Source organism: Apaloderma vittatum, unplaced genomic scaffold (genome assembly GCF_000703405.1).
Source record: "Apaloderma vittatum isolate BGI_N311 unplaced genomic scaffold, ASM70340v1 scaffold3844, whole genome shotgun sequence".
Classification (NCBI taxonomy): Eukaryota; Metazoa; Chordata; class Aves; order Trogoniformes; family Trogonidae; genus Apaloderma; species Apaloderma vittatum.
The window spans coordinates 284,375-295,839 of NW_009714213.1; the positions used below are offsets into that span (position 1 = coordinate 284,375).

Genomic DNA, 11,465 nt, shown 5'->3' on the forward strand with positions numbered 1-11,465 from the left:
TGGAAGCCACTTAGACTTGTTAATATAGGGACATACCTGAATAAATCAGTTGTGTTTAAATTCACATGTTTAAGTTGGTCCTTTAGAACTCACTAGTCTAGACAAAGTCCTGGTGTAATGTGTTTATCCAGCATCCTCACTGGGGTTTACCATGAGTCCTGCTACCTTGGAGCATGACTAGAACTAAACTGTGGCTTTTTGCAATTGATTGCGGTCTCTTAATCTCACCAAAAATGTCTGTGTGCAGAGCAGACTTGTTTTTGTTTGACCAACTCCAATGATGTCCCCATAGAGATTTGGCACAAAGCAGATAATGCTTCTTCAAGAACAACTTTTCTCCTATAAGGTTCAGGTGGGATTCTGGAAGATGATATTAAGTGTGTTAAGACTACTATCTTTCCTTCAGTCATCTGCATGAAGTAAGTTGTATGTGTCTGTGACTCTTCTAATTTTGGAAGAGGGATTTGAGAGTTGACGTAATTTTCTTCTAGATTTTGTTAGTGCAAAAATAAGGACAACTTCATTGCAGGTAAACAAGTTTGCTTGAGAGAGCCTTCAGACCTACTGACAAAAAATAAATATTGTATGTACTGATATTGACCAATTGGTAGTAAGATATTTTTTGTATTATGAGCAAGGTTTGAATTATTCCAGTGTATGTATTTTGTGATACGGAATAATTGTAATAGTGATATAGAGCAGCGATGTATTGTGTTATCTCATGGTGACATAGATTTTATTGCTTGTACATAGCAGTAGCTGAAGTGTCAATCTTTTTTTCAAGATCTGTATCAAAGTCTTATTTTCATTCAGTAACATGTCAAGTTCCATAATCACTTATTTCTCTAAGTGCCTGGGTCCGTGTCAGTTTTCAGATACTTTTAACTTACTGTTTAGCAAGGTGATCCTGGTACAATTAAAATAATAAAGCCAAGATAGTGTTTTTAGCATAACTATTCATGACTGTTGTTGACATGCCTCACTAGCTTACTAAATATTTGGAGTATGCTTTTAATATTCTTTTGAGTGAGAATTTACAAGTTAATTGACAAGACAGTAAGAGACTGGAAAAAAATAGGAAATTGTTAGAAAATCGTAAATTTAGAAATGTAGATGTCTTTCTTGACACCTTTCAAACACAACATCCTTGATCGTATCCCTTTCTGAGTTCTTGGTACATTTCTACCCATGTGAAAACTGAGACAGAAGATGTGTCCACATACTTAGTTATCTTTTTCTATTTCTGTTTCCTTTTCTTTGTGAGCCAGCACTCTCAATTTCTATTTCTATTGTTAGATCCTTACAGAAAAAAAAATGCAATCAAAAAAAAAAGAAGCTAAGAAAGAACTAACGAACTTCCTAAAACACAGTTAAAGTAATGTATTCCAGCATGTAATGGAATTGCCTCACTTTACATCTTAAACAGACACAAAACAGAATGAAACTGATGGCAGATAACTATGATGATGACCATCACCACTATCACCACCATCACCACCACCACCATCATCGATCCCCTGCGAGACCACAACACTCCAACCACAGACCCTCTCCAGATCAGGTTAGTCACCTCTTTTTTCACCTTCAGTTTTATAATTTTACTGGTTTGATATTTCAAGATAAAATAAATGTTCCAAATGTGATGTGTTCTTTGAACTGAAACTAATAGCTCTAGTATTTATTTATATCCCTGAAACAATTTAAACATTGTGGCTTTTTGTGTGGTGTCCTGTTCTTTTTTCCATATCTTTCTTTCAAAGTTTTGCAGTTATTTTCAGCATTACGTAACTCAACTTTTTAAGTAGAAAATCAGTGAAAAATCTCCTACTTAGTGATTACCAGTGATTATTAGTAATTCCAGAAAAATGCACTTTGGAATAATTTTTTATTTAAAGTAAATGGATTAATCATTAGTATTGAAAACCTGTGCAGCAGTTCCTTTTGGCAACTCGTAAACCAATGGTTTTACACTATTTGAAAGTATCTTTCTGTTGGAGCTTGCACATAATAAATATACCTTAAAATCAATAGTGGGACATTTTGACTAGGCAAGATAAACCAAATTCCAGAGATGTTTTAAAGTGCTTAGTAATTTGGTATTATTCTCTTTAGAATATTACTCTTCCTGGAGTCCTGTATTTCAGAAAGGGTAAATAACTGTCCTGATAACATGGTCTTTGAAACTACGTTTATTGAACATGCTAGTACTGAACTTTTTCTCCCCACCCAGGGTGAAAAAATATCCATAAGCCCAACGTTGTTTTACTTTTTTAAGTTACAGTATTTGTTTACAAATAAAGACAATTTCCCAAACATAAATATTTAAAATATTTAACTAATTTGCTTTCATTGTTAATATTTTAAAATATTAAGACTATAAAAGTTGAGAAAATTAAAATACAAAATGATTAAAGCAAGTTTACTGTCACATAGTTTCAAATTAGTATTTCCACTGTGTATGTTTGGAATGAGGAGGCTGTGGTATTCTGTGGTTTGTCATCAATCCGACACTGTTTTCTGGAATACTTTAATGTGTTTTTTTCAGATAATTTTGCTGTTAATAGGGAGACATTTGCTAAGTGTCCAGTATGCAAGCTCAGTACTTCTGGTTCATAGACAACTGGATTAAGCAGACACCTTGATCAAAAAGTTTATTGTTTTGATGTGTTTGAAACAGAAAATGCTGCACCTTTTATTTCTGGAAAGTTTAAAGACCAGATCCACCAAGAATAAAGTATCTGCTTTAGTTTTGTAGTTATACTATTGAAAGTAATGCTACAGTATTGCTATTAGTGGTAATGTTATGGTTATTTGTTATAGCTAGTTATCATTATAAAGTTATAATACTGAAAGCCAAATTCTTTAATTCATATGTAATTATATAAAATAAACATTATAATTGTGTATATATACACACCAAAATAATATTTAAAATTCTAGTAACGACTTTATCTTATCCTTAAAATACGCTTCTGCTAATTATGTTTTCATAAATGTTTTCTGAGGTGTCTGGTTCTGATAGTGTTAAAATTTTGTTATGGTAAAAAATAGTGTGTGTATGAAATGCTAAACCACAAGAAATACAAATGAGAAAGAAGCTCTAGCCTACTGCAGTGAGTGTGAGCTGAAAACTGTAGGGGTTTTAGGAGGAACTCAGTCATAGTAGGAAAAGGAGGAAAGTTATTCATTTATGTGTTTATCTAGAATAGAAGAAACTGTCAATAGAAGCAAGTACCTCTTTTTCAGGTAGAGAATCCTGGGGAAAAATAAAGAATTGGTTTTATATGAAGAATCATTGTTTGATGCTGAAGTAGTTTATAATGTGTAGGTAGAAATAAAAGGGAAAAACATTGGTGAAGTTACAACAGGGATGCTGATAGACTGCTTAATAGGGAGTAGGAGGCAAAGAGTCAGATGATGCTTTTTTAGTGTGGCAAATAAAGTTGTACTAAAGACAGGAAATGGTGAGTATGAGAAAACTTTGTTTCTTGGGTACAAACTAAAAAAACCTCAAACCAACAAAAAACCCCTGAGTGACAGAACACAGAAACCTTCAAGTTTTTGGAATATATTAAGAACAACCTTTTCTTTCAGAAAATGGAGAAGTGTATTAAGGACTTGCTGTCTTGGTTTTAGTCATGTTTCTGATTAACAGAGGTAAGTTGGCTGAGTTTATAAAAGAAGAGAAAATTATCTGAAAATGACCATGAAATAAAAAAAAAACATTGGCCTTGTGCAAGGTAAAGAATGAGAAAAACAGAATGAAGGCAAGAGATCTGAAAAAACAGGTAACAGCGTCTGTGTTACTGAAAACCAAACACTAGTTTCAACTAATTCAAGAAACCTGAACCTGTAAAGAAAATTTGAGGGACAAGTCGATGTAAAATGTACTGAAGATCATGCTTTTCAAGGCACAATAACAGGCTAGTCAGGGAAGAGAATGGCTAAGTGTCATAATGAAAGTCTATATCAAAGCATCTTCAAGAACTTAAGAAATTAAATGAATGATGAAGATAGGTACATGATTAAAAATAGAGCACATAAAACACTAGCTCTTTTACTAGTATTTACTCATAATAGTATTCTCAGTTTTACTCTGAACTCTTTATGAAGATATTCAACAGCTCTTGTGGAATATAGGAGATCCTTGGAGGCTTGAGGAATGCAGTCTTTACAAATAGAAAATAATGGGATTTATGAATTTTAGACTCTGGAAAGTTATGTGTTAAATTATTAATCAGCGAATAAATAGAAAGCCGGTAGTTTTTTTACTGTTCATTTCAGTAGCTTGATGTCTGTATCTAACTGTATGACGTTATCTGTCCATCTCAGTATATATCAGATCCCTTTATACTTGCTTCACCCATATCCTCTTTTCCTGGCCATCAACTGCTGGTTTCTGTCCTACACCAGAGAAGTTATTTTAACAATACATTCTTGAAGGTATGAGATTGTTTATCACTGTGTACTCATTTTATGCTTGTGCTCTTTCTTAGGTGACAGTTTGGGACCACTCTCTAAAAGAGAGAATTCAGGTCTAGATGGCTGTTACATAGCGTACCCCTCCTATATTTAGTCTTTCTGTATTTGTCAAGGACACATTATGTCAAGTGAATCTAATTTCCTTTCATAGGATAACTGGCTTTGTGGCTAAAGAAGAAAGTGATAGCTGTGACATACTTTGAATTCGTAAGACCTTTAACACTGCCCCACCAGTTTTTCATGTAATTAACATGTAATGTAAGAAGCATTATAATAATAAAAGTTGTAACTATAAATAATACTGTTTTAATGTAATTAATTATGACATCACCATTAGACGTGTGTGCAACTGATACAAATAACATGCTGCAGACAATTTTTCTGACACTCATTGTCAGACAAGAGAGAGAGTTACAGCGGTGTTCCAAAGAGGTCGGCCCTTTATCTTCTTCTGTGGAGTATTTTTTAGAAATTATTTCAGTGATGAAATAGAAAAAACCCATGAATATTGCTGGTAATGAACTAAGCTGCACAAAACGGCAGGCATAGTAGGAGTATTTGAACTGCTTTATAACTGCTCCAGTCTCATCAAATTGAAGGGCAAGTCTAGAAAAAGTAATCTTTCGGTAAAGACACATCTATTTACAAAGGAGAAATCACATGTAGTGATGAGGCAATAGCATAGAAAAAGAAATTTGGATTGCACAATGGAATACCATTGTGATGAAGGTGAATCTAATTCTGGCATGGATGTAACACTGGAAAAGAAGCAGGAAGCAATGATTCTGTTCTTTCAAGCATTGGTGACACCTCATCATAAAAGCTGTACACAGTTTTGATCACCATGATTTACAATAGACAAATTAGAAAGGGAGAAAAGGAGAGCAAAAAGAATGATAAGAGTTTTATAGAACATGACCTATGAAGAAGGCTTAAAGAACTGAGTTTGTTTAGTCTTTGTTGTATTATTTGCCATTCTGTACAGCATTCTTTTTTACAGCTATTGGATTGCCATGTGCCATTCAAGTCTTTTTGCTGCTGCTAGGGAGCAAAGTCATGTTTCCCATCACTTTTTGCCTTTATTTTCCCTTTTTTAAACTCTTCTCTTTAAGAAGAGATGCAAGTTAGCAACCTTTTTTTTACTCTTGTATGTCTGCGCCTAAACTCTGAGGGAGGTGTAAGGAAAACTTCACAAACAACAGGAAGACTCTAAGTCTCCTCTGCCCATACATGTTACTGTGAGCCCATGATGTTTTCCGTAGTACTGTTCATGCATCTGATTTTTATTCGATATAAATGAATTTCTAGGGATTGAGTGCTGCCATATCAATAACATTGCAATATTAACCATTTTTACTAGTCATAAAAAAAACTTGGAAAAAAAAAAAGATAATTTTTCAGCTTTACACTAAAAACTTAAATTTATTCTCTTCAGTTTTGGCTGGAGAGTTGGCAATCTTTCTTAAATTCCACCTGGAAACATTTTGGCAGTCAGTGTGTATCCTGGAGTGCGTTGTAATACTCCTAGCATGAAAATGAGCTTAATAAGCATTCTGTACTAGCTTCAGTTTCCAAGGAGTTGTAATATGTAGCCCCTTGTAGAGCGCATTACATTAATGTAATCTGGATCGTTGCATCCAAGATCTATGTGGAACACAAAAAAAGCATGGCTAAATAAATTTGAACTTCCAGATTTAGAAGCTATCCTGCCCCATGGTGCGGACTTCATCCCAAAGCCTACTCCCCCTGCCTCTTTTAGTGCTCATCTCCACATACTTACTGTTTTTTCTTAAAAACTTTTCCTCTTGGCCTCAGTTGCCCACATAATCTTTCAGTTTTCTTTCTAATATTGAAAACATTTTGAAGAAAATGTCTATTTGTGTAAAACAAGTGACTGTATACTCTTGAAGCAAATCGCTGTTACTGTTAAGTCTATAGGAATCAGCACAGTTGTATTCCCTGCCACAGCTGCCTCACTGTACCGCTTCTGCAGTTCTTTTTGTCATTTTTTTCTTGCTTTTAAGTTACTAACCAACAGGGATTTCTGTCTCACTAACCACAATTCTGGTCAAATTGAGACATCTTATTCCCTTTGGTTTTCTGATCTCAGAAGACTTTCTGTCTCTCCATATTTGTAGCCTGCTCTGAGTTTCTGACTGTAGTTACTCATATTAATTTACTATTTGTTTCTGTGGGCATTTTACATTCCTTCCTGTCCTTAACTTGTTGGCACATATGACAGAGGATGGTCTCTGCATAAGAACATTCTTTTGCTGTCACCAAGGACTTTCATGAGATCTTTGCTATGTTGTTGAAAGGTCCTAAGTTCATGTTGCTGCTTATGGACTATATAGTAAAAACTGTATTTGATTACTTGAATTAAAAGCTGCACCTCCACATAAAAAAGGGACCTAAAAGAAGATACGTAGGTAATCTGTGACATGTGTGTGTTTAGGATATAATTAAGTTTGATGGTATTCTTAATAGGAAGTTATTTGAGAGGGCATATGGAAGAACTTCATTCTGCATCCACACAGTGGAATACTGAGGGTGTAACATCCAAAGAGTGCTCATACTTCAGGACTTTATAGTCAATCCTGATGATTATAAGAACTGTCAAAAAGAACTATCAAATGTTCTTACTTGCCACAGTATTGGAGATTTTTTAAGACCAAAAGTGTAAGGTGTTTCTCACCTCATAAGAGTTTTTCTGAATTCCCAAGCTCTAGCTGAATCAAAGTTGAATGCTTTACTCCATGGCTGCCAAGGCTACAAATATATTTTAATTTTGTTTTATGATGAGAGATGATATTCTCATAAAAAAGAATCAGATTTTTTGAAAAATATAAATATCAAAAGGTGTACCATGAGGCTGTAGGATCTGTCTGCTTTCCAAAAAATTGACCCTATTCTTAGAAGCTGTAATTCAGGGTGGAATGTCACATGGTGTTGTAAGCCTGTAGCATGTCCTTTTACATCTTTTAAGCCAGCCTTGCTACACAGAGTTTTTGTTCCCATTTAAAACATTTTTGATGGGCCTTCAGCAAGGTGGTGACATTTATAAATAATTTCTCACAAACTCACCGCCAAGTTTTCCATTACTCTGAAATCTCAGCAGAGACCTAAAATTTCAAGATACCTGAATTATTCTCTTATCTAAAGAAAAAGTCGTGCTTATTAGGACGGTGATGGGGCAGTGTGGATTCATGAAGCTTCCTTTACTGCCACTCTTCAGTCAGAAAGCCAGCTTTTAAAGAACTATGTGATATCTATCTTAGTTTTAAATACATATTGTTTTAAAAAGATTTTTTTACTATGCTGATAAACTCGTTCATTTGAAAAATGGGATCACATGCAATGATACACAGAACTTGACAAGTGACTTGCAAAGTAGGAGTACACCACTGAAAACTAAATTCTTTGAAGAAGACCGTGTGCTCTCAAAAAAGTATTTGTAAAGCTGGGAATGGTCTTGGTAACAGGTCTTTGTTCATAAGCTGGAACTGCTAAATATCCTTGGAGTTGCTGAAAGGTGATATATTAAAAACTCTGAACAGGTCAGATGGGATTTTGTTTGAGGTGGATGACTTTGAAGTCAGAGTCAGGGGACAGTCAGACAACAATTTTAGTGTCTAGATCCTGATCTGCAAATCTCTGTATTGATCCATATGTAATTTTAGGGAAGAGGAGTGCATGCTACTTTGTGTGTTTTGGCAGCCCTGGCTGTTAGCACAATGCCTTATATTCTGTGGCCATAGTGGAAAAATGCCAACCTCAAACTCCTGAATAGACCTCAGGAATAATGAAAAGGATTTGTCTTTCAAAAAAACCCACAAACCAAACAACACAACTTGAAATGAGGACAACCATAAACCAAAACAGATTATTTTAGCTTATTCAGATAGTCACGGTTATCTGAAAAGCATAAAATCATTAAAATTTCTTTAGACTAAGTAGTAAATTAAATCTGAGCAGAAGTTTTGTATTGAGAAAACTGAAGTAATTGTGTTTGGGAATTTCTGCAACACAAAACTCTTTTAGTTGTTCGAGAAAGAAGAAACAAAAATAAAGGGAAAACCCAAAGCAAGTGACATTTTAGTATATAAAAGAAGTGATATGATATAGCTGTTTAATATAGTAAGTTGGAGTTACTGGCTTTCTCCCTGACCCAGATTTTGCTTAATATGCTCCGTGTTTCTTTTTCCTGTGTGTTTACACCTTGTATTTGGGCAAGTGTGAGCTTGCTCTTGTCTGTTCACTGAATGTATATGAACTTGTTCTGCTGGTGCCTCAAGCTGCAAGGAAGCACGCAATTGCATTAGCACAGTGCTGAGCCTGCACTAAGCTCTTTGGAGTCACATGGATTTATTTAATTTAGGAATTTGGGCAGGGCAAGGTTTGCTTGTTGGTACATTCAGTATAAACAAACCTAGGCAATCCACTGTAAATAACTAGTATTGTGCTGAATTAATTAGTGTTTTGAGATCTCAGGAGTGCAGTGCAAATTAGTCAAATAAATGTTTTCACATTTTTAAGTATTTCCCCTAATTTTTCATCTTTGCTACGCATATTCTCCCTCTGGAACAAAGAACTTGTGATTCATATCGCAAATTGTTCAGACTTGTTGAACGGAATGCAATAAAATCCTGTTTGTATCATGGTCATGATTAAAAGTCAGTTTTCTGATTCAGTTGTACGCAGTTGTCATAGCTATACTGTTTATTATAAACATACTACCAAGTGGCAGCTGCATCTCTTCTAATGAGGATATCATTTCTGTCTAAGCATTTCCCAAAAGTCACTGTTATCATATCCTTGTTTTAGTAGATACAGAGAATTTTTCTTTCTTCTGACATCTATCTTAAGTATTTCTGTCTACTTTTACCCTAAAAGAAAACTGAAACAGTCTACCACAGAGGTTTGAGCAGATTTTGAGGATATGATTGGTTTCAAACCTTAATTTCATTGTAGATTACATTGTACTTGTAATGGAACAAAAGAAAGAGCCTTGAAATTTGGAAGAGTCTGCTCTGAGCTTGAATTTCTTTTTTGAGGGTAGTCTGGTTATTTATTCTGGTATACTGCTGGTTTACGGTTACACACATTGTGCTCTACACAAGGTTTCTTATTGTCAGTAAAAGCCAATAGAAGTTTGTAATATTTGTTCATGCTTTTGTTATTCCTAACTCTTAATTGTAATTATATTGTAGCTGGTTGATTTTTCATATGTTTTTTAACTATACTACCTTTGTAATTTGACTGAAAGACCAACTACACTGGAGCTGTATCAAGAGTAAGAACAAAAAAAATAGATATAGCCATCTATGATACCTCCAGGAGATGGATTTTGTATATTGAAAAATTATACCTCTCCTTTGCTTACAAAAATGAATTTATTTTATGTTTTGAGGTTTAATGAATGTGATATAAATGTATACATACTGCTCAGTGTGTATATTTATATATATATCTATATTTATATGTTAGCTTTGAAGGCTTTTCCACATATGGAAGAATTTTTTGAGATCATGTTTAGCTGTAGAAACCTCTCCCACTCACTTCCCCTGAATGTGTGTGTTAGAATATACAACGCTTATATAGAGGTTTACATTTATCTTATATTTCTTACTAGAAAAATTAGCTGCCACCATCATAGTCTAAAATAGGTATTTAGTCCAGCTGAAAGCCAAAAATGCATTTCTGGGAGACAGTAACTTGATAACAAAAGTTGCCTATCTGACGCTGGTTACTTAAGTGAGATAACATGTCACAGGCTTTCACTACAAAGGGAACCATAAAGTTTTGCATTGCAAATCTGATTTCACGGACCAGTTCTTGTAAGAAGCATTGAGTTTCCGCTTCATCTAGTGATAAAGCTTTAGAATGCACGAGTATCTGGTGAAACATCTCATTCATGTTAATGCTGGTCTTGGTGTTGTGAAGCAAGTGGTCAGAAACAACCTTTTGCTTACCCCCCATTACCACTCATTATGTTTGATTTTAACCTACCTGTATACAAATAGAATAAATAGTGAGATGGGGTTTATTGTCATTTCTGTGGCTGATGCATGGTTACTTGTAATTCCTTCTGTTATGGATAGGTTGGAAAATAGACCTGTGACGTAAATCCATATTGCTAAAGCAATTCCTAAGATTTAATCAACTTTTTGGATATACAGATGAAGCATAAAATAAAGATGATCTGAAACTCTGTGCACTAAAGCCTTGAATGAATCCACTGTTAGTCTTTCACCTTTCCAGTTATAGACTCAGTTCTTCAAATCGTTCAGGCACAAAAGTCTTCTGTAGTCAATTGTGCTGTGTATGGAGAGTTCATGAGATTAGGGCTCAGCTATGTTTGCTCCTAGATATTGAGTAGCAGACAAAAGTCTCTCTAAGTTCTGAAAGATTCTGATTTTAGACTAAGTTCTTGGTTTGTAAGAAACGTTGCTGCTTAGCAGGTAGATTTCTGTATAACAAGGGGAAATTAATATTTGTGAATGTAATTGTTGCTGTAAGTAGGACAGTTTCACAGTCCAGAGCCAGTAGTTACATGTTTAATGACCCATTAGTAGCCATAGATAATAAGGAGAGTAGCGTAAATCAGTCATCAGAAAGTTAGTTCAAGAGATGAGCAGGTTATCACTAGATTTATTTAACCCGAGTTAAGACATTAATTCTCAGCATGCCAGCACATGAAAGGGAAATGTGATGAGCCTTGTCATGAAGGGTCTTCTATTGTGGGAAGAGAGCCAGAAAAGCTTAACTCATCAAGTTTTTAATGTTGCCTGTGTTGCGAAAGCTTTTGTCTTAAGAAGAGATTGGCATTATTTTTTTTATTTTTTAATTTAAAGAATGGATTTTATAAAGATATCTGCATGCCAAAAAAGTGAGGGAGTGTGTGTTGTGCTTCGTGGAAGTAATTGTTAATTCATTTTTTAAGAACTTGTTAATCACTAAAATTGGAAAATATGCAATGAATT

The 11,465-nt window shown here is 34.6% G+C and overlaps 1 protein-coding gene across 1 annotated transcript in view; it reads left to right on the forward strand.

Annotated features, from left to right (window-relative positions):
- ERC2 (ELKS/RAB6-interacting/CAST family member 2) overlaps positions 1-1,561 on the forward strand; it is a gene marked incomplete at its 3' end in the record, with an annotated part of 259,347 nt that extends 257,786 nt beyond the window's left edge. Inside the window, exon 16 of the mRNA XM_009868648.1 lies at positions 1,427-1,561. Within this exon, the coding sequence (XP_009866950.1) occupies positions 1,427-1,561 (135 nt within the window). The remainder of the gene's footprint in view (positions 1-1,426) is intronic.
- Positions 1,562-11,465: the final 9,904 nt, after the last annotated feature.